The 24253-nt window shown below is 35.1% G+C and overlaps 3 protein-coding genes across 5 annotated transcripts; 1 reads left to right on the top strand and 2 right to left on the bottom strand.

Moving 5' to 3' along the window:
• Positions 1–6632: 6632 nt before the first annotated feature.
• LOC132118363 (gametocyte-specific factor 1-like) lies at positions 6633–10130 on the bottom strand. 2 transcript variants are annotated; one of them, XM_059528164.1, is made up of 8 exons: positions 9983–10130; positions 9584–9739; positions 9292–9410; positions 9035–9161; positions 8840–8920; positions 8585–8648; positions 8271–8341; positions 6633–6980 (listed from the first exon to the last, which is right to left on the bottom strand). In XM_059528164.1, coding segments are annotated over exons 2-8 (549 nt in total). In that variant the 5' UTR covers positions 9669–9739; positions 9983–10130; the 3' UTR covers positions 6633–6978. The 2 variants fall into 2 exon arrangements, with proteins under 2 accessions (XP_059384147.1, XP_059384148.1); XM_059528165.1 differs by lacking the exon at positions 9983–10130 and adding an exon at positions 9840–9957.
• Positions 10131–10398: 268 nt separating this feature from the next.
• LOC132118364 (LETM1 domain-containing protein 1-like) lies at positions 10399–14017 on the top strand. Its single transcript, XM_059528167.1, has 9 exons — positions 10399–10592; positions 10890–11047; positions 11153–11268; positions 11360–11442; positions 12020–12206; positions 12315–12416; positions 12497–12649; positions 12741–12837; positions 13850–14017. Exons 1-9 carry the CDS (start codon positions 10474–10476, stop codon positions 13921–13923), a joined length of 1089 nt encoding a protein of 362 aa, XP_059384150.1. The 5' UTR covers positions 10399–10473; the 3' UTR covers positions 13924–14017.
• A 1145-nt stretch (positions 14018–15162) lies between these two features.
• Positions 15163–23151, bottom strand: LOC132118359 (CD63 antigen-like). 2 transcript variants are annotated; one of them, XM_059528161.1, is made up of 8 exons: positions 23020–23151; positions 21583–21667; positions 18296–18478; positions 16941–17015; positions 16759–16851; positions 15981–16127; positions 15684–15767; positions 15163–15578 (listed from the first exon to the last, which is right to left on the bottom strand). In XM_059528161.1, exons 2-8 carry the CDS (start codon positions 21646–21648, stop codon positions 15513–15515), a joined length of 714 nt encoding a protein of 237 aa, XP_059384144.1. In that variant the 5' UTR covers positions 21649–21667; positions 23020–23151; the 3' UTR covers positions 15163–15512. The 2 variants fall into 2 exon arrangements, with proteins under 2 accessions (XP_059384144.1, XP_059384143.1); XM_059528160.1 differs by lacking the exon at positions 23020–23151 and adding an exon at positions 22708–22863.
• Between the last annotated feature and the right edge of the window lie 1102 nt (positions 23152–24253).

Raw genomic sequence — 24253 nt, 5'->3', positions numbered from 1 at the left:
AATTCCTTAGACTATAGCATGGCAACTATAACATTATGTTATTTGACCTGCAGCCCTTAGTTTATTAATTCTATTAAACTATTATGCAAAAGATTGGCCTTCATTTTATTTGCAATCAGCATCTCATGTCAGTGTTCATAAACCAAAACCTGAAGGTAATATTAAAGAGATGTTGCAAAATTTTCTAAAATCAGTTGGATAATACCTTGTCCCCTATATTTGAACATACACTACTGCTACAAGAATGACATCATAAGAACACGGTCAAAGCCATACACTGTATAATACATGTGACTGCTGAAAACGTGCCAAAGACATTATTCAGTGCCCTAAAACACATGGTGCTGAAATACATGCAACAGAATATAGGGAACCATAATCCAAATAAGAGATTAAGGCTGCATGCTATATCATTGACCCCAATCCTAGGACATTCAGATCACCAGACCCTACCTGCACGCATGTAACTGCCCACTGCTGCTTTTTTTTTTTAATCACTGTCCTTTTTATGAAGCTTTTCATGCACTGCTTTACCATACAGATGCTGGTTTCTTATACTATAAACAGCATAATCTAAATTTGTTCAGTTTTTGATTGATAAATAGGCTATGATAAGGCTCAGGTGGAATCATTTTCTAAATAAATTCATATTTTATTCAGTAAATATTAATCAAATGTGATGGTAAAGACATTTATAATGTCACAAAAATATTTCAAATAAATTGAACCTTCTGTCCATCAAAGAATACTGAAATTCATTCATGCACAAAAAATATTTTTGTGCAAGCGGCTCAAAAAAAAAATAGCGCACCAAATCAGCATATTAGTATGAATTCTGAAGATGTAACACTGAAGACTGGAGTGATTATGCACAGAAAAAAATTACATTTTAAAATATATTCAAACAATATATATTTTTTTTGCTTTTACTGTATCAGTGATTAGTATCGAGATAATAATATAGTTTCATATTTTCTGTTTGCATTTTGTTTGGTTTTTGTTTTTTTACATATGTTTATATAGTTTTTATTAATTTGTATTTCACATTTAGTTTCTTCCAAGTTTTTTTTATGGTTTTAGTTTAATATAATACCCCTATACTGCATTTTTTTTATTTTTTTTATTAATGCAGTACATGTGTATAATTTTGCAGATTCTCTTTGGGCCGGTCTAGAATGAACACATATATATTATGGGTAGATATCTTTATCTTCAATTGGTGTTTAAATGTTAAATATTTCACAGTAAGGAAATAAAAAAATTGTTTTACTTTTTTTCAGCCTATGCAGTTAGACTCTATGCATATCTTATTTTTCTCCCTCAGAATATCATGATGATGGAACTAAAAAAGAGAGAATCTTGCGACGGGTTCTCATGAATTTTCCCCAGAGAGCCACTGCATGATTGATGCCGTGATTGCTTTATATTTCTTCAGCCCTTCTTTAAAGATAGAGGGAGAGCGAGTGGTAGCATGGATGAAAGGAATGGAAGAAAAGGTCACTCCCGGTGGTAGTGGCTGTCAGACAGCGGTACGGTCCTGAGAAGTGACGTGGCATTACAAACTGACAGAGCTAGAGAAAGGCTATGGAACAGGGGAAATGTCAGAGTAAAAAGAGGGGAAAAAATGTGAGGCCTCTACAATACATGTTAGCATAAATGTGAAAGCATATAAAAGGGTCTAGGTGGGATGCAACCACCTTAACCTGTTTTGCAACAAGCCATTTTGTAAAGCTAAAAGAGGCAGAAATAATTTTAGATTTTTATAGCGATTCTTCAGTAGGCCTCTTTGCACACAGGAAGTCACTCTACCACCCGTCACTGAGACTTATACTGACAGAGAAACATAATTATAATGATGCCCTAAAATACTTTGAGGTGAATCCAAAACCATTCACCATCTATGAAATGTCTTCCTTTTAGATCATATCTGACAGCTTTAGCTCCCACAAGTAATCAGTATTTTTATTCATCGTTGACAGATGTTATACAAAATCAAGGGTTTCCCGCGAAAAGCCACGGGGGACACAACCTAAAAAAGATTCTCTGGAGACTAACTGCGTGACTCGGGGAGTAAAACTTGCTGCGTTTAATCACACCATCTCATAGCCTCAGTTACCCTCAACTGATACTCAACATGCTATATACAAAAATGCTTCATTCAGTAGAAAGTTCTAATTCTTTGGAGAGACTTTGGCTTAATTAAGCAAATGTGAAAGACTGAGTTTTCAGTCACACAGCTGTTAGCATTGGAAAAAAACTCAACATATATAGGTTAGTACTATTTAAAGATCTTTAAATACACTTAAATTGTATTATGATTTAGTATGGTATTAGTCATACACCCACAGATGCTTTAATAAATGACATGAGACACCATGATGTCCAGACTTTTCTCCTCCTTTTTAATTCACCTTGCTGATTCAGTTGCTATTGTTCTCTATCCCTCTGAATGCCTATCTCGGTTTTGCATGCGCAAATGCTCTAATGCGCTCCCTGTTGTCCCATGAGCCTCAGACTTTAGCTCAGCATTTGGGAGTAACAGCTGCAATACCTTTCCATCAGTCAGGACAGAGCGACCCATCACTCCACTGGTGTGTGAGGAACAGGAAGTGACAGACTGTTTTTTCCCCCTTCCCTTCCTTTTTGTTCAGTCCAATGAGTCTAAATGTGATTGACAGCAAAAGGCATTTTATGACCTGCCGCAGTACTGCAAAGCGCAAATGTTTGTACAGCACACCAAATATTGCATAACTAGATTTCAATGAGAATTGATATTTTATTTTACTGTTTAAAATCTTCACTGTAAAAAAATTAATAAATAAAAAATCATACTGCTAATGTCAACTGATGGTTTTGCATTGTAAATTATAAGATGACAAATCTTCACTTCCAAAAACTACTAAATTTAATATTTTTTATCAGTAGATTTCTTATAGATTTTCTTTTATCATATACAGTATATAAGAAAAGTAGCAGATTTATCATAGGATTTTTATAGTGTTTTACAGTTAAAATCAATCACTATTGTATGGTGTTCCATGCCTGGGAAATTTATTTGTTACTTTTTTGTATGTAAAAAAATGCAAATAAAAAACTTCTGTATGTGGAAAAAAATGTAAAAAAAAATTATCACATTAAAAAATGAAATATATTTAAAAATGCATTTTTTTTAATTTAGATAAAATACATTTCCTATGTTTACTTATTGGTGGAGGCCTAGGCTTTCTAGTATACTTGCGATGGTGAAAGATGTTTTTAAAAGAAATTCTCATAATTGACCTATATTAGCTTTTTCATTTTAAGAAAAATGTACGAAATCAGCCTAGCTACAAGATGAACATTGAAACAATAGTACAATATTACACTGAAATCCTTTGAGCTTGTGAGTTTGCGGTGTGATGCAAGAGACATGTGAGTAGACAGTGTTAGTTACCTGGAAGCGCTTAACGTCATCATTGCCCAAATCACAATCAAGTATTTCAGAAAAGTTATAAATGACCAGAAAATAAAACAATCCAAAATGCTAATATAAGGCAAGTTCTCTGAGTCTTAAGGAACGGTGATGTAATCAAATTCACGCTGGTTGTCTACCCACTCCCTCTGCATGACTGTGCTTCCCATGGGTTTCTGTCAGAAATGTCTTGCTGAACCTTTTCAAACATGCAGTTTCAAACTGCAGCGTGGTGAGCAGCTATTTCATACAGTGCTTACGCAAATGGTGACCCAGAAAGTCCTTCAATTATCGCATTGCATGCAAATAATACACCTTTATTAGGCATCTTTCCCCCCACTTGTTGTCCCATCTGGGCTTCAGGAACCCTCACACACAATAAGAGCATTATTTAAAGCTAATATTGAATGCTTTAAGTGCATGAAATTGATTTTTGTGCATCACTGCTCTACATTAATTGAGAAAATATTGTTAAAGTCAAGGTTTAATGCTGGCTCACCAATAAAGGAAGCAGAAAAAGAAAAAGAAAAGGGGGGGGGGGGCATTTGATGTTAAATTAGACAGACAAACAAACAAACAAAAAAACATGCTTTGGTAAAGCATTATTAGAAGTCATTTAGGACAAAAGTATGACAAAATTATTAGATATTAAGTCATATCTGAATGGACGGTAAGTTGCAATGAAGTCAAAATTGAGAAAATTACTGTAAAATTCTCAATAAGTCAATTATTTGATGAAATGTCAAAATTATGATACAAATTGAAAAAATTGAAATTGAGATACCAAGTCATAATTATGACAACAGTAACATTATGACAGTCAATTAGAAAATGAAAATTGAAAGTTACAAAGGCATAATTATGAAAAAATACTACATTATGAAAAGTTAAATCAGTTAAATTATGAAATTATGAGATATGGACAAAAAAAAAGAGTCAATGTGAACTTCAACTTTAGAGTCATAATGTTGAAATTATGACAAACTGAAATTATGAAGGTCGCCAAGTCATAATTATGAGAACTGAATAGTCAAATACTGTCAATTTTGTGATGGAAATGCCATTATTCACTACTACAGTAAACAGTAATTATGAATAATATTACTATTATTAAAGAAAAAAAAAAGGAAGAGGCCAAAACAAAATGTTAAAATAATCCACAATATCACACTGAACTGAAACTCCACTAAACTATTATTGGTCCAGTAAACAGCAACCAAACGTTGATGTTAGGCGCTTTCTGATGTAACTGTAAAATGCTGGCAGAACGGAAAGACACAGCACATGCTGCTAGAATTGCTCTCTGGGGAAAATTAATTGAAGGACAGAATATATTTGCACCTCATGAAGAGTATATACAGCAATCCAGAAAAAGGGCAGAGAACACTCAAACAACAACCATATACACCAACACTATTTCCTGCTCCAAAAGATGCATTCATGTCCAATTTTATTATCCAAGTATAGCCTTTTAACGACCACATTAAAATCTGTATGAATGAGACAAAAAAAAGCAATTCCACATTGCGTTATTTTTCTTTCAGCATAGCTGACGGGTACAAGTGACCCATTTCTATAGTAAGCTCCACAAGTAATGTCATGGCTAATGATGAACTGACACGCTCATGTCAAAACAAAACACTGAGCGAAAGGAAGAGTGTGAGAGACTACAGTATGATGCTGGCTAATTTAAGAAAATCATATGCAAATGAAGGGTCTTTATTCTCAGTCACGTGAAAGCATGTCTTGTGTGTAATCTAGGATTTGTCTCTGCATTCAGATCAGGTTTAGTTATGGCTTAAGACTGAAGAATTGAGGGGGGCAATATTCTATCCCATATTAATGAGCTATGGGAGAAAAATCCTGTGGTCTCATTAAGAATTTATTTTTAGCATTTCCCAAATACCATCCATGAAGCTTGATTATAGAACCTTGAAATAGTGAGAGGAAATGCACGGTTCAAGAATTTTATTTTTTGTTCTTTATCCAGTGTATTATCCATTATATTTTAGTTCACTACTGTTCAAAAGCTTGAGGTTAGTGAATTTTTTTTAATACATTTATTCAGCAGAGATGCATACAGTTAAATAAAAGTGACCATAAAGACATACATTGTTATAAAAAAATTAAAAAAAATAAAGTTGTTCTTTTCAATTTTCTATTCAAATTCTGGAAAAAGTGCAGCACAATTATTTTCAACACTGAAAATAAGTATTACTTGAGCACAAAATAAAATTATATTAGAACAATTTGACATCACAGGAATAACTTGCACTTCATAACAAGAAAAACAGATTTGTTATTGTTATAATTAAAATATTATAAATTTAATTCTAGATTTTAAATTATAAATTTCATTATACTGCTGTTTTACTGCATCTCATCCAAAAAAAAAAAAAAAAAACAACAACTTTGATGAGCATAAGAGACCTCTTTAAAAAAGATCAAGTCTTACTGATCCCAAAGTTCTGAAAAGTAGTCTATTTTACACAATGAATCTTGGCCATTATATATTTCACCATTTTAATCATTTAGCCTTTTCACACTTACAATTGAATGAAGTAAAAAAATAAACACTTAAATTAAGTATAGGACATCATCTTGCAGGACACTGCTTTAAATTTTAACTACCATGTGCAAAATCAAAGAATCACAAAACTCCAGCACTGCACTTAATTTGCTCACATGCCCAATGTGTGAAGTTAAAAAAAAATAAAAGCGAGCTTGTAAAGTGCTCCTCTGAGCAACAGTGGACTGAAGGAAATGCTACACAGCTGTGTTTAACAGGCACACAGATGCAGAGACACCAGAGGGGGCGAACAATCAGCCCTGCCTACGCAAAAACAAGCACGCGCGCACACACACAGAGAAACCCTGTCATTTGTGTAAATGTCTGTTGTCAGTGCAGCTAGCAGGGGAGAGCTGGTGTGGCCAGCTGTCTGTGCGGGTTAAACGAGGCACAGAAGATGAGGAAGAGGGGGCAGACCTGTGGCCCTGCCAGACTAACTCATGCTCCATTCATATTGACACATGGGTTACACTAGCCCATCATCTCTGTGACTCAAAGCAGCCACTGTAATGGAGAGAAAAAAAAAAAAAGGACAGAATGTTCACACACACTAATTAAAAATGCTCAAAGCATTATGCATAGATTTAAAAAAATAAAAACAAAAGCAATAGGTTTGCATTTAAAGAAATCTTTAATGAATCATACAAGTCAAGATTAAGGGTTACCACTTCCACAAAATGCAAAGAAAGTTTAAAGCAAACAGTCCAGAAAGAATGGCACTGATGACTTCTCCTTTGAAATATGACACTATTCTTTGGTTTAATAAGGAGCGTCTCTACACATGGACCATAGCTGGTTATAGACACCATATTAACTTGTAGAAAATAGGAAAAAGGGAAACTTCACAACACTTTAAAATGAAAAGCTTTAAAATATAAGCAGACTTTAAACAAGTTGGGCTAGAAATCACACAGGCCTCAAAGTAATATTAGCCAGTGAAGTCCATCCAAAGGTGACATCCTTGGTAAAAAGAGAGAGGAAAGGTAGTGAGAATAGCGAAAATATTGTTACACATACACAGCCAAGGGCAGGTAGCATAAACTGCTTGAACTAGGCCTAAAAAAAAAATTTGTTTGGTTCCGGTTTCCGACCGACCCTGTCAATTTATGTGCGACCCAAATTTATTTTATGAGACTGGGGAAGAACGGTCTTTCACACATCGTTAATTAAATTACAGTTTCCTTTAAATGCTGTTTTACACTTAAGTAATCCGTTAAAAACCATTAAGTATTGCATCAAAACCCTTTAACTGTCAATTCCTAAAGTGAGCTATAACTTAAGGTTTGGAAATCGTAACATTAAGAGAAACACGGGGGGAGTCAACAATATATCGCGGAACAGAGAGGGCACTGACAACATGCTGACAGACAGGACATTAACAGCTTACTTTTAATATGAAACAAAGTCTCATTTGGTTATTTCACCTTTCAAATGTGGTTATTTTTTAAAGAAATGTAAACAATAAATACCGTTTTGTGGCTCTTGAATGTGTCGAACAGAACGCTGTAAGTTAGATCATCAGTTAAAAACTAACTGATCGTCTCTTGCTTCTAGTTAATTTATAGCATCAAAATCAAATAAACCACATAAATGAACATAAAGAATGTTGTTTGACTACAAAAAGATGTCTGTACACTCCGTTTTTCAAGTTCAAATCCTCCATGTTAATCTACTATGAGATCGCCTGTCAAACTCCCGCGAAGGCTTTTTGTGTGTGTGTGCGTTTTGCGTGTCTATGGCAACAACAGACTTTAAACGGGAATACAGAATCACTGTCGTAAAAGTACCGGTACACACATTTAAAATCAGCGCGCGCGTGTGTGTGTAAAACTGCCACTGGAGAAAAAAATAAATAAATAAAAAAAATAATAAATCCCTATCGACCAATGACCTCAACTGACAACCAAACTTTTTTTTTTTTAGGCCCTAGTCTTAAGTTATGGGTTATTATTTATTCCCACTTCAAAACAGGTCATACTTTTTTTTGGGATTACAAAATAGCATATTGGTCTATGTGAATCTGAAAAGACTAAATATCCCTAGTCTATTATTAGTTTGTGAAACTAGTTCTTAAAACTCAGTCTTAACATAGTGGCTATGTTTATGCAACTGGCCCCTGTCACAGGACTGCTTAAATCAGCCAAAGGTGCTGCTGCCATCTACAGGAGCATTCGTAACATCCACAAATACAAGAGCAGACTTGTTTAAAAGCTAAAACCCCTGGTTAAATCAAGTGTCAAGAGTGCTTACAGAGTTTCCATGGAAGAGTCCGTGGTGCCCGAAGTCCATTGGATAAACTGATGGTGGTAGATGGCTCTGGCCTGACAAAAACATGAGTGCAGATGTATGTAAAGTAAAAATCAGGGTAAGGTCAGCGATATTTTGTCAGAAAACAGGTAAATAAGAGTGTCCCTAGTGGTTAAACTTGGTTACTTGCCACCACCCCATTATAAGGTTATTTTACCCAAAAATGAAATGCTCAGAAACACTGCTAGTTTGCCTTACTGTTCAGTTTTTTTGTTTGTTTTTTTAAAGGTCTTGGGAAAACAACACTGAGGACTCACTTGTTTTGGGCAAGCTGATTGTTGGATTTGCCCCAGACAAACTTAGCAGCATTATCATCAGTCTCTGTAAGTCAAAGGCCAAAAAGAGGATATCCAGAAAGAAGGGATTTATTCATTTAAGTCAAAATCCAAAAATCCAGAAACTATGCATATTTAATAAGGCAATGCCACCGCAAATATACAGCAGAAGCCTAGTTTACGTAAACAAAAACACCCCAAAAAAAAGGCATAGCATGCATTCAACATGTCACAGACCTGTTTCCCAGTCCTCATTAGGGGAAGGGTTTGTCCAGGTGTTAACAGGCACCTGAAACTTCTCCAGCAGCTCTACATTTCCTAAAAAAAATAAAAGTCTTAATTTTGATTTCACTAGTTTATAACTCATCCAAATAACAAAGTACAGTGAAAATGTACACAGTAACAGCCCATGTTCAAATGTGTGACACTAACCATCTTCAGCATTTAGTGTCCTCTTGTCTTCACAGTTTGCGATGTGATGAGACAACTCATGCTTGGGAATCAAGTGCCTGGCATTGAAGGGGCAGGTCTTCAGTTCACCGACCAGTTTGGGGTGGTTCTGGAACAGATGGGGGTTTACAGATAAAGTTCTCATTCCACCAATGCCAAGTACACGGTGTTTTTACAATTTCAGTAAATATTACATGAGATATTAGCACATGGAAAAGGTTCCCTCTGCCATAACCTACCTTCCTGCACTTGAGAACATGAAAAGGGAAACGAGAAGCTCTGATCTGATGGTTTTTGTCATATGGGCACTGCACAATCCTGTTGGGGTCACTGGCGTCATCAGCGTCTTCACAAGAGCCTGTGGAAACAAGAGGCGCCATCATTAAACTCGCAGCTGGTTTACACAACACGCGTTTTCCATTACACTGCGCAACTTGTCCGTGGTTTTGCTATAGTAGAGAAGACATGTTTTAACTATTGTTTTGTGACTTAAAAGGTGTAAGGCCTGTAGAAACCGGTATGCTGAATTACCGGTCTCTTCATTCCAGCCTTGCTGTTGATTTTCAGAGTTTACTCCAGACGGACCGACACTACTCCCGAATCTATAGGTGGCCATGCTTGCTTGCTTCCTTCTGGAGAGGTTTGCTCGGCCTTGCGTGCTCTGTTGGCTTCGATAAAAATGTCACCCTAAAAAAAAGCCCAGTTTAAAAACAAAACAAACTTTAAAAACACACACACACACACTGCTGAGTAGAAAAGCAGCGCGTTTTAAACAAGATGGACAAACCACTTGAAAGAAGGGAGGCCGACGAAGGCCAAAAGTCAAGGAATTTCAATCAAAAACATTTGCAGGTTTTTAAAAAAAATCATAACTTGACGTGGGCTACTTTGTAATTTCTTTAAATAGCATTATCTTGTCAGAACACCTACAAATTGTCTTTTGTAGTCGTGAGGTACTCGAGTGCTCCCCTCACCTTCTGCTGACTTCAATCATTGAGAGCGTAGTCGTGGAATATCACGTAACGTCATTATTGTGTATTATCATAAATATATACCACGGTCAACACTTTTCCAAAATACAGACAAGAAACAAACAATAAGTAGCAAAACGGCTTTGTATATATAAAACAATAAAAAAAAATTTATATTGAATTAGATGAAACATCTAAACAGCAAAACAGACTATTCTGAGGCTTCAACCAACAAAACATGAGGGATCATTAATCTATAATACATACATATATTTACTTTTTTATTTTCTTGTGCCAAGAAGGGTATCCATCTACGCAAAAAATCTGGCGCGCGTTTGTTACAATATTTGCGGTTATTAAAGCAGCCAATCACAGAGCCGCGCCCGCATTCCATTCCCTGAAGAAACGCCCACGTCGAACTGTCAGCTGCTCAGTCTGGCTCAGTCCAAGATGGCGCTGTCCTGTAGAGGGGTATGCCGCGGGGCTTCATTGATCTTACTGTACGGAAAACGACCTGTCGGGGTTAAAGCAAGTCTCTGCACACCCAGTCTGGCTTCCACAAAACCCAGGTACTGTTTATAATCAGTTCGGAATGATCGATCATATGTAGGCGGTGGTTTTCATACCACACAGCGAGGTGTTTTTGGATATAAACTCGTTATAAAATGATACTGATGATGATGTTTCATAATAAATAAGACAAATGGGGCCAAGAGAAATATTTCCTATTGTCTATCCTCCTTTTAGTTGTTGGCCAAAGAAAAAATTGCATTGGGTTCATCAGGAACTACAGAACATGCCCTGCCCTGTGACATCACACAACATCTTTTATTTATTTATTTGTTTGTTTATGTCTGTCTGTGTAGTAGTTTGTGGTTCGTTAGACACTACTCGCCTTCACAAGCCAGGCACGGGATTGGTCGAAGCGTTGTGTCCGGTCTGAAATGGGCCAATGAGAAATATGAAAGATTCCTGCAACGTTGCTTTCCAAGATTTTACGTCATTTATCACACTTTTATGAAAGGTCAGAGTGAATAAGAAATATTTAAAATAATTACTGTTTTTTTTTAATCCTGAAACCATCTCTGGCAAATATGTTATGATATTGGTTTTATGATTTTCTATAAAGGTTTCCGGCTCCTGTTTCAAGATGGTAAAGAAGTAAGAAGAATCGTAGCCCGCATGCTCAGTGAAAGAATAGAGCACCAGAATTTGCCTTACCGTGACATGGAGAAAATCAGGCAGGCGAGTAAAGCACTCAAGCAGACAATTATGGGATATATTGTTGTTATTAGTTATAAGTATTCAATTATAATTTATTGTGTGTTGCTTTCAGCTCCGCAAGGACTTAATCAAAGCCATTCCATTGGTCATCATATCAATACCTCCTTTTGCCAACTATCTGGTCTTCATCCTTATGTGAGTATTTAGCATCTTACTTACTGATTATTCAGTGTTTAGTCTTTTTAGCAATTCTGAAGTATTTTTGCATCTTTGAAACTGATTGAATATTGAATGTCTCCCTTATTATCTGTTACTCTTCCATTAATTTATCCAGCGATACTTTCACCCATAAGGATGTGATTTTTTCCATATTTATACACATTTTTGACCTGAGACGTTATGACCCACATGAATTGGCAATCTGAGTGAAAAATTGATGCATTTCACAGTAATAATAAAAATGTATTATTATTATATAGCAAAGTAATAATGGTGATAATAATAATTAGTATTATTTTCATAGTAATATTTCTTTACTGATTAAAATTTTCACAATTGAAATACTGTTTTCATTAATAGTTTGTTATATACTCAGCTTTTTATTTTACAGGACAGTAATTTGTTTGTAGTAGTAATATATCTCTTTGAGTAATTTCTAAATGTAAGTAAAAAATATTTTGAATATTAATAATTTATAATTTTTTATTAAATGGGGTGAGGGGTGTTTCTTCCTCTTTCTTGTGCTTGGCTAATCACCTGAATCATCCTCTAGGTACCTCTATCCTCGTCAGCTTCTGATCCGGCACTTCTGGACCCCACAGCAGCTGGTGGAGTTTCAGGGGGTGTATCATGCCCAGAGAGCCCAGCACCACTGGGCTATCATCAAAGGGATGGAGAGCACATCAACATCGGCCCAAGACAGCCGACTCAGAAGCCGTCTTTCAGAGCTCTGCAGTAAGGTAGCCTGAGCTAATTCATTATTTTACATATGTGTAAAATCACAGCCCTTTAGTTAGTTATTTTATTCAGATTTGGACTGTTTAATTATTATAAATGTGTGTCTGCAGGTCCGAAGTGGAGTCCATCCTGTGGTGTCTGATGTCCATGCAGTGAGAACTTTGTTCTCTGGACCTCCCTTGGGTATCAGGAGTATGTATGCAGATCAGATGGTGAGCTCCAAATAATTGGCTAGTTTAACAGTGAACTTCACTTCAAATGTACATAAGTCTTGTTTAAAATGTATTTGCAGAGACACCTCTGTGCATTGCTCTTTCTGACGCCCCGCCTCCCAGGCTTCTGGATTGGTCGACGCTTGAACAGCCATGCTTTTGAACTCATGCAGCTTGACCGTGCCATTGTTCGATTAGGCTTGCATCAGTTAAACGACACAGAGCTCAGAGAGGTCAGAGGTCACTCCTTATTTTGCCTTTTGCATTCTGTTAGCAGCCTTTTTTTGTGATTTTTGAAGAATACTTTTACTTCACATCTCCTAGGCATGTTACGTGAGAGGACTGAATCCAGACCGCCTGAGTTCAGGACAGTGCAAGGAGTGGCTCACACAGTGGTTGCAGTTCTCAACACACCTCAAAGGTACACAAGCCATAAGTTCAAGGCTATGTTCTGAATAGCATACTAGCTTGCTACTTTTATGGTGCATATGAAAACCTAGATGTTCTACTCTGAACTATTCTCATCTTCAGAGCAGGAATTATTGTTTGTAACTTTAATTTGTATGTGACAAAATTACAAAACAGGTAACAACTTTTACGTGAATGTAACATTATTTTCTCAACTCTGTTTTTGCTACATTATTGAAAGTTTATTTCAATTACAATGCCCAGTGCTTTAAATGCTTTTTTTTTTCATACAGCTTACATACACTAAACTTTACAGTTTTATTGCTATCTATATTCTGAAGTTTTTTTTCACAGAAGAGTTTGTTTATACAATATATTTTTGTCTGCTTTTGTACAACATTTTCTTACTAAAACCATTTTCTGACTGCTGACATTATTTTCTGATTTAGGGAGTGATAAAAACAGATGTCCAAAATCCCCTTATATATGCAAATGAGTGCACATTTAATTAGACCATGGCTTATATGGATATTTAAACATAACATTTCATTTGCAGCATTCTGCAAAATCGCTGTTACAGCGATACATTACAAAATGTATAGTGTACAACTGAGTCCATTGCCCAGGATACTGTATCCCACAATGCAGTGCAGTGTCATGAATGAACCACAAGTAATTGCTTTTTTTTTTTTACCATTTCATTTAACTGCCAAAAATGAAGTATTTTAAAAATACTAGATGAAAACATGGAATAACAGTGTAGCATATTTATATGAATCATTACAGTCACATTATTTTGAAGTATAGTGTGTACTGCACAGTATTCAGTATTTGAGCATAGATGTATTCTAAAGTTTTCTTTTAAAATATATTCCTTAATGTTTCTTAATTGGTCAGTAGGGCTTTGTGTTGAATAGCATGAACAAAAAGCTCAGAAGAAACAACTGATGTGCTTTTGAAACAGACTTGACAGTTACGGTGTTGCACATTCACTGTGGTTTTTCGTTTCCTTTCTGTTTGACCAGAGTCCGAGACCTCCCTCTATCTGCACTGTATGGTGTTGCTAACTGTAAACTTCCCTAAACACCCACGTCACTGACCTCTGGAGGAAGTAAGTGACTTATCTTCTAAACGCCAGGCCCTGATCATCCACCACCACACCCAAAGGCAAAACACAGCGGGAGCAAACAGACTTGTGTGCAAATCCAAACAGTGCAACAAACTTTTTTTTACCATAAGTCTTTTGGCTTAGTCGCACATTAATTTCAAAATGAAGTTTTTTTGAGTTTGTTTTTGGGGGGGGGGGGGGGGGGTTTGTCATGCTTTAAATGCTTTTCTTGGAGATGTATCCAAATTTGTTTACTTCAGTAAGGAACAGATAGGAGGGACATGGTCATTGAAAGATGTCATTGGGATTCTTGAATTTTTCTAATAATTTCATTATTAAATTTTTTCCGCATATAGACAGGGTGTAATTAATGAAGTACATTTACACTAGGAGAGGTTCTAACCACATCTGAGACCAAAAGCACACTGAACATCTGCTTAATGCATCCATTTTAGAATTAATTCACATTGGTCTTATATTGAATATTTTCATTCTGAATATTTATTCTACTAAACACAGTTGTTCATGCACAGTCATTGGTGAATTGCATTTTGTACCTTTGTGTAAAACCTGCACTGATAAGCATCACCTATCACATTCATTTTTCTAGTTTCTCGCTCAAGATGGTTTAAAATGTTTTATTATAGAAACCCATTTTTTATGTTTTAAATCTGATGGCCAAACTGAAAAGAGGTTAACAGCCTTTAAAAATACTGGAGATAAAGTGAATTCCTTAATATATTATTAAGCTATGTTCTATAATGCAGCATATACTTATTTTAATTATATTTATTTATTTTTGAGTTCTAAAGACTACATGAACAATATTGCACCTGGTTCCTGTCCTATCCAATAAGAAGCGGTTTCCTGTGAGCACTGGGCTGTTTGGTCATAGCATTTATGTTATGCTAAATGAGTCTTGTCAAGTTCTGAAATAACTTGTTCTTATTCAGCCTTTTAACAGGTGCCTTTTACTTAAGAACACAGGTACAAAAGAGGTGCAGTTCATGCAGTTATCTTTACATGTTGCCAAATGTGTTGCTTTATTTTGTTTTTATATAAAGAGACAATACTGTTTGGTTCGGTGTTAAAGTACATAGCCAGTGCAGTATGAAAATATTGCAACTTCTATTAAAAGACTTCAAACTTTATGGTCTCTGTTTGCATCCTTTATCAAGGTAGCACTGATTTACCAGAACACAGTTCATTATATTTAAGACAATGACAAACTTGTTTAGAACATTTTATTCTTCCTATTTTGACACCAATGTTCTATAAATGTATAAAATTTGCCATATCAGTAATAAATGATTGTTGTCTTGTAACCCAAAGGAATGTCACTGCAGTAAAGATCAAGTTTAAAACCAACTGTCTAAAGTATAAATCGGTAAATCAGACAGACTTGACAGGATTAGTCACAGAAGCATAGACGTAATAGAGATTTCATTCTCAAAGAAAATGAGTACTGTCAACTTACACAGCAAGGGGGAAAATAACTGGCATTTATATAGTTTTCAAAACACCTGAACAGAGCTTTAAGTGATATGCTAATATGGGGGAAGTTATGTAACTAGATGTGATCACATGACTTCATAACCACTGCGGATGGCTCGCATCAGAATGCAGGACAACACAATGCCCGAGATCTAAAAAAACAAAAAAATAAAAAATTGGTTGGTGTATGAGAAAGGGAAGTTTGCATTAATGTTTTGATGTGCATGTAATAGAAAAACCAATCTTTCAGGTCTTACCTGCACAAAGGCAATGACCAGAGCTGCCACAGCGATCCACAGGATATTTTGCTTTAGAAGTTTGTCCAAAATGGGCTGACATCCCTGTAGTAAACAAACACAAAACCAAAATCTAAGTGCTTATAGCACATCCCACAAATCCTCTCCAATAAACAATTTCTACCAGGCTTTATTTTTTTAATTTTAACATTTAAAAGCTACGAGGACACAGACAATCTTATTTTTTGTAGATTTTCTTTGTAAAAAATACCACAGTACAGAAGAGAAAACAGTGCACTTAAAAAAAAAGTTTCTTACGTCAGTGTAGATTTTAGTGGTTTGTTGGAGAGCTCCTTTTCCACAATCCCTAGTGATGTTTTTACAGCAGGAATCTGGGACTGAATTGGCAGCCAAGAATTTTGAGTTCATCCAATCACTAGAGGAGTTTCTTCCACAGCACTTTAACTACAAGACATTACAAATTCATACATATTTAACGGGGTTTTTTTTTGTAAATTATATATATATATATATATATATATATATATATATATATATTATATATATATGTGTGTGTGTGTGTGTGTGTGTGTGTAAAATAAAAATAAGTCATTCAGATTGTGCAGCACAGAGTCTAAAGTGAATTTTAGCCACATAACAGCACAAGACCTACAACAGCATAACTTCTCTTATCTTTTTGTATTCAATTTGTTTTCTTTTTTTATTATACAATTTAACAAAAGCAAAATAAGTCTTTAACTCTAGCTTGCTCTATTCTTTTACTATTCTATCAGTTTTCTTTTTATTATATTATTAAAAAAACCTTGCAGAACTGCATTAAGCTAACTGAGACTTATTATAGCACTTGCATATCATTGACCTTTTGTTGATTTTAATTGTTCTCATCTGTAAGTCACTTTTGGATAAAAGCTTCTAAATGACTTAATGTAAATAAGAGGAAGCAGGATGTCAGTTTAGTGTCAACAGATGGCACTGGGCAAACAAAATGGGAGAAACTCATAGGACACTATTGCATGCATGTGAAAATGGAAATCAAGACAGACGTCCAAAATGTGAGATGTTTGGGTTCACTAACATCTCTCTGTATACCATCCATGGCTTCACGGTTTTCCGTTTCGTTGTATCCTGCAATCATGCTGTCAAAACCTTTATTCAGGAGTTCAGTCAGCTGAAGGAAAAAAACAAATTATTATGAGCCAAATAGTACTAGGAAACTAGGATGAATAAAAATCAAGTGCCAAAGAGAAGAGTGCTCACGTTCCCACGCAAGACATATCCAGCGATGGCAGCTCCGATTTCAACGATGACGATGAGGGAGAGAATAACAGCAAACTAGAAGAGAATAAATAAAGAAGAGCTAAATGATAAAGGTGAATGAATGGCATTTAAAAGATGTTAATGATTTTATTGAGAGCTGGTGGGAGCTGCGCTACTGTAGGTGTTTAGGCATACAGTGGCACATTCTGAGGCACCAGTTCATTGATTTCCATTTTAGTCAAATATTCACATACACATCTATTCTTCAAATTAAGCGTTTTATAAAAAGGAATCTGGTTTGACCTGTTGGCCATGTGTTGACCATGTCAACACAGACATGCTGCAGCTTTACAGCAGACGGTATATAATAAAAAGCATCAGCTGGCAGCAAGTTAGTGGAAATACAGCCTGGATGTAGCGTAAATATGTACCAGTTTTTTTCTTGGGCAATACTTAAAGTCTCAATTAAATTACAATATACTTTGTTAGCACACATCACTAGTCTTTAGGTGAACAATTTATCCATGCAAGTTAATTTACTGGGGAAAAACTTTTTTGTCTTGGTAATCTTTAATTAAAATCGAAACATTTGCTTCCTCTCTGGAATGACATTCCTTCTCTGATGACATCAGTTTCACAGCTTGGCCGAGTAAAAGTGGACTTTCATATTAGTGTGCTTCACCACTAAACTTAACCCCACATATAAACTTCATATTTCAGTCAGTCAACAGTATATGTTCACAAGTACACTTGTATACATTTACATGTTAACTCTGTTACATTGTCTACTACCCCAGTACATGCCATATTTTATCATTAATTTATATTTTCTGTCTTATTTCCCAATTTGTCCATTGATAAACAATTTTACATACATTTTCCAAATCTTCAATGTTAATCTATTTACTTATTTAAATGCATGACATAATAAAATACTTACATTAGACAATAATAAATAACACTAATGCACAACTTGGAAAAATCTAATTTTTTTTATTTATCTTTTTGATATAAAAATCTGGCAAAATGTGGAAATATAAATATGTGTGCATTATAGCAACTGACATTTATGACAGCTGACTTCTGCATCGGCTAAAATAAGATCAAAACAAACCTAACAATTAAAAGCACTATTTTATAACAAATTTGAAAGCTGCTTACTGGATTCATGTCATACATGGTGACTAGGTCTTTGTTTACAATGAGCTTGAAATCTAATACCGAAACATTATGAATAAATGGTAGCCCTAGTGCAAACAGCTGAGGCAACCCTACCCATTAAATGACACTTACTTAAATCCCCGAACCTCATTATTATGCACTAGAACATTAATATTTTCATCACACATTCTTACCATTGTGACCATGCACTGATTCTCCTTCCAGGCACCACAGCAGCCAAAGAATGCAATGAAGAAGATGATGACTCCCACAATTATGATCACTAGAGGAGACCCGGAGTATCCTTGGAGGAAGGCCGTGGTGTTGATAGAAACTTTTGCCATCACCCCCACAACTATTAAGGCCAGGCCACATAGCTAGACATAAGAGACAGAGAGAGGAAGTGTGAAAAACAGTGACTTCAAAAGACTCCTCTATAATAAATAAATAAAAAGAGACAATATAATAAATAATAAAACAATGAAAAAGAGACTCAAAAAATAGGAACTGAAACCTAAAAACAGAAGCCACGCGTCATGTGTTTGCCTTCTTAAATTATCTTAAAGGGTCAAAATGAAATAAAAGTCTTTATTAAATTCTGATAAATTCTGATCTGAGACTATTTTAGGATTTAACCATCTTTGGTAAAAACATTTTTAAGGTACCCTTGTTACACGTTACATGTACTTACTATTATAATAACAATAAATTATGTACAATTGCATGAAATAACCCCAAGCCAAACCCTAATCCAAACCATATAGTAAATGCATGTGGTTAATTAATATTACTGAGTATTTAAATGCATAATTACACTTTAACAAGGACACCTTAAAATAAAGAGTAACCCTATCTTTTCAATTTACTAATTAATATCAACTAGGAATTTTTAAGTGTTGTTTTCCACTAAAGCCATGATTTTGACTCTAGGATGTTTGTGTTAGTATTAAAGAGAAAAATAAAAAGGGAGTTTTAACTAGGTGTGGGTAAGTTATTAGAACTAGGAGAGTCTGCAAATTTCAGTACAGTAATTTGCCATTGGTGATGGCCCTGAAATATCCATTCATCATGCTATGTAAGTTTGTCAGCAATCAGGAAATTAGCTACGCACTATCATTATCACACAGATAAAGTACTGTGTAAATGTCTCTTAAGTAAAGTAGGACTTATCGGCACAGCTGAGCAAAGTGTAAAGGATGTTCAGTAATACGTATATGTCGGCTGTACAAATGAAAGCTGTATGGGTGTCCCACAGCAAGTCAACAACCCAGATCAACTTTTATGATTATACCGAAGCAGCTAACATACAAAGCAACACCCGAGTAAATATTTGAGGGTAATAAGTAGCAGCAGGTACCTGAACAAAACTGACAGAGGAAACAACAGGAGGATAAATCCTGCTGAGTAAAATAAAGATATACGTTGAAATTGCCAGGAGTGTCTATTATTACATAAAGAAACACATGACAATGTCCCAAATAAGGAGTGGTGTTTAATTGACTATTATAAGCACATATTCCAGTTGGCCTTTGGCTTTTTTTTTTTTTTCTGAATGCGTCAACAGATGATCGTTGCTACTCATATGGGGAAAGTCACATGATGCCGTCACAAATAGGAAGATCAATCACATGACTGAGACTGAACTTTTAAATTTCTCTTGCTTTCAGTGAGAAGAGAGACTATTAAATTCCCAGGACAAAACTCCACAGAGTAGTTTTTCCTGTATTTTATTTTTTGTTTCTAGTTCAAAATAACTAGAAAAGCAAACGCACCTGTAATTCTCAAATTCACTGGAAGTGTTAATGGCTAAATGTTTGGTTAAAAATAACAGAAATGGAACTGTTTCATTGTAGTTTAATAAAAAATATAATTTTATTTTGTGTTTGTTGTGTTTTCTAACATTACAGTTGAGAATTTCCAAGTGACAATGTCCAATGAATTGTCCCTTGGAAATCACCTAAATACCACACATACTGTGTTTAATTTAAACCCATCTAAACTTTCTTTTCTTTTTGTTCTTTGTGATTGTGGACATTTTTTACAACATTTCTCATTTATTTTGATGTTCACTTAATACCTTAACTAAAGTGATGTTTCTGTGTCACAAATCAGTTAAATTATAAAAGGCGAGTAAATTTTCGTAGTAGACAGATAGTAGTTCAAGTACTGTGTTGTATACCAGAATAAAACAAAAAATGACTACAGTAGAACACAGTAGCAACAGCAAGGCAAATATCTAAATAATTCCTTCCCATTATTATATACACCATAAAACTCAAATGTAGTTTAGGAAATTAAATGTGTCCTAGTGCACAGAAACTAATTTCAGTGTGCTTGTCTGACAACAGGAAGCCTAGATGATATGGGTGTTAAAATGAGCTTATGGTCTGGTGTACATCCCCATCGGAATACGTGTGTAAAAAAAAAAAAAACAACCAAAAAAAAAAAGGTGTCAGCTCGTACAAGTACATGGCCATTTGTAACTATGTTTTCAGTTTGAAGGATAGTGTGCAGTACATGCAAGAATGTTTTTTTCTTTTGGAAAACATACCACTAAATGCTCAGGTTACACTTTAAACAGAGTGCGTGGTGTGCACATTTACACCAGGGAATGCTTAGACACCAAACAATGTCAACACCGACAGCACAAGATGAATGCATGAGAAAGTAGTACTTTGCGTGATCAAACAAACTTGCTGGGATGAAGTGAGTGCTATTTTCCATGACCTGAAAGGAAGCCTGCGTTATCAGCGAGCTGCTGAAGGACAGCCATAAACACTTTAATCCCCCAAAGTCAACTAACAGCGAAATGTGTTAACAACAAAACCACATTTCTGCATTAAGCATGCTTTAATTCTAGCCCTTGAAAATGGTTGTGGCACTCTACAGGTTAAAACGGTAATTAAAATAAAATTGAGTTCACCACAACATTCTCATTAGCTTTATGAAGGTTTGCCCGGTTCCTGAGTAAACACCCGTGCACATGAGTGATTGGTCTTTGAAAGCTAACACTAATCGACTGTATTCCTGTCATCTGACAAAGCCAGGAAATACATAATCCTGAATGTTGTGAAAGTTTTTGGCTTTCCTCTCTGAGTCACTAGAAGAGGGATTTTTTTTTTTTACTCCACTAAACTCCTTGACTGACAAAACTGTGTCATAGATACTACGAACACTCAAAATATCATTTTGAGGTCTTGAGAGGGGGAGGGGGAATTGTGAAATACCACAAGACTTATGAGAAGTAAAGAAAAAAAGGCCATTTTATATCTCCTTTTTACATCAAAGCCACCCGCTAAACTAAAGTCAGCGTGAAGCAGCATGAATTGTAAAAAGTGAGGGTTAGGAAAGCATTTCGTATAAGTCTTTCACAATAAAGCCTGCAGATAATATGCAATAAACCAACGATAATTCAGGAAAATCTTTCAGCAGTTATAACACATGCTCTAGTGAAATAATACAAATATTATTTGTTACTCACCCAGAAGATGAAATTAAAGAAAAAGAGCAGGTATTTGATGCATTTTGCGCCTCCTTCTACAGCCATGGTGCTTTTTAATGAATTCCTGTGTAAAAATAAAGGTCAAAGCACATAGACGAAAGTAAATGACCACTCCCACTGCCCTTAATAACTGCAAGGTTAAAAATATAGAAACTATTCACAGGTCAGGTTTACGCTTGACATCATGACTAACATCACAAAATTACTAGAAATAACTCCAAAATCATTTTTCTGAGTGGCTAATGTCTCATTCAGTGTGTAATGTTAGTTTTTACAGGACAAAGTATCATTGGACTGTAACTCAAGATACAAAAAAGATTAAGAACGTTATTATTATTATTATTATATGTAAAAGGTAAAAATCTTTGTGTGAAAGATGTGCCGAACAAAATGTCTATAGGCAAAAATAAAGTAGTAAAATGGGGGGTTTGGACCCTAATAAGGCCTAATATAATAATAGTCCTCATTCTCTTTAACCAGACCAAAAAGGAAATTAATCTGGTATCTGTTTTAAATAAATAGTGAATGTTTACCGTCAAATTTGCCTTTAAAAGCTAACGTTACACGATCTTTAACTGTAAACCAATTGTAAATAAAGTTTCTAAGTATGACGAGGCTCAACGGCTATTTATTTTTTTAATGATAAACCCGTTCCTCTTGTTATACAAACGTCTTATTTCTTAACCAAATCCTTAGAAGGCTTTACAAGGTGGTATTTTAAATCTGATAAAACACAGGTGTCGCGTTTTAAAAAAAAAACACACCAATATGTATTAAGTTGTGAAGACTTTTAGGCCCTCGCGCTTTCAGAAAAGATTTTAAATTCAAGCTACGACACAAGACGACCGCAAAGGAGAGGAAACAGTGCGACTATTGACTGCCTTAATTAAATTACACCCCGCTTGCAATTTCGACAATTTCCAGTTAAAACCAATTACTTAAGATAGCAAACAACGAGTGTACCTTATAAGCGAAGAGAAAGTGAGACACATTCGCTTAAATCTCGAATTCGCTCGAAAAAGTTCCGTTAAATTACACGTTGAATAGGAGAATGGCGCGCTCGTCGAAAAAAACATCGCTGAGAAATAAAAAACACAACATTACCTCTGTCAAAATGTCAAGTCTAGCGTTCAGGAAACCTGTAGAGTGAAAACTCGAATGCTATATGTCCAAGCAACAGCACGCGGATATGAGAAGTCACTGAGTAAATGTGATCCCTCCTGTAGGCGCACCCACCCCTTACCTTACCGACTTACTTCAGAGGAGGCTGAGCCTAGAACACAAATACTCGCTTTACTTTAAATGTGCTCAGACTTGTTTAATAAACCTAACCAGTGTTGAAATCTGGTTCCAGCACACACAAACACATAGAGTATCTTCGCAGATTTTTTTCCCTTTCAAATCTTAAACATGTACCTTCTTGATCATATCAACCAACTGTGTTGAGTTCAGTCTGTCCACAGATTAAGTTGCCTAAATCAGTTAAAATAGTTTATAATGCTTCAAATGTATTGTCAACAACAATACGAGTATCACATGTTAAAGGTACACAACAGCACTTTTAATTCGTCTATGTATCCGCTGTTTTATGAGGTCACTCCCTAGTCCCTCATGATAGCCACCATGTTGGCATCACATGACCAGCAAGTCATGCAAGTTATTCAGATATATATATGCCTATATTGTTTTACTAATTTATATTATATGGATGAGTGTATTATCAGTAAACAAAATATTTTTACACCAGTATAAAGTCTAAAACCATCTACTGAGACAAATAGCTAAAAAGAAAATCTCAATTTTGATTTGCCATCATATGATTATTGCATCATATATAAAACCAGTACATGTCACTAATAAAAGCCATGTTGTTTGTTTTACTAACTACAATTAATATAAGATTATTTTATTACAGTCTTGCAAATATCATTCAACATATTGAAGACGCCAGCGTAGATTAGAAATCATTCACCATCATCTTTCCCATTATACACACTCAGTGTGATATAATTTTATTGCAACATTGTCGTGGCCTGAAAAAATAATTTTATAGACTGTAGGAATTAATGAAATTTACCAAAATCATTTAAGGGAGGTCAACCTTGTGCAGTCATGGAAAGGGAGTTCTGGATTCAATTTCATCAGAGCCATTCTGAAGATTGGGGGAAGTCTCATTTTATCTTTAAGCCTCTCCCAGTGTGACTGTGTTCATTTGAATGATGAATTATTAGTTTTGCTCTGCTAAGTTGAAAAATAGTTAATAAGTACATAACCAATATTTAATCAATTAATTGTTTTGTTTTTTGAAGTTGCAATCAAAAAAAGAGGTTACATATATTTTGTATGGGCATGACTGTTTATTTAACTCATACCATTACTTTATTTACATTTACATTTTTACATTTTTACATTTTATTCATTTAGCAGACGCTTTTATCCAAAGCGACTTACAGATGAAGACAGTGGAAGCAATCAAAAACAACAAAAAGAGCAATGATATATAAGTGCTATAACAAGTCTCAGTTAGGTTAACACAGTACACGTAGCATGGGATTTTAAATAATAAATAAAAAGAAAACAGATAGAATAAAAAATAAAAATAAAAAATAATAGAGCAAGCTAGTTAGAGGTCTTTGCACATACACAAACA

Source organism: Carassius carassius, chromosome 37 (genome assembly GCF_963082965.1).
Source record: "Carassius carassius chromosome 37, fCarCar2.1, whole genome shotgun sequence".
Lineage (NCBI taxonomy): Eukaryota > Metazoa > Chordata > Actinopteri > Cypriniformes > Cyprinidae > Carassius > Carassius carassius.
The sequence above is the reverse complement of the archived record's forward strand: the minus strand, read 5'-3'. Positions and strand labels throughout refer to the sequence as shown.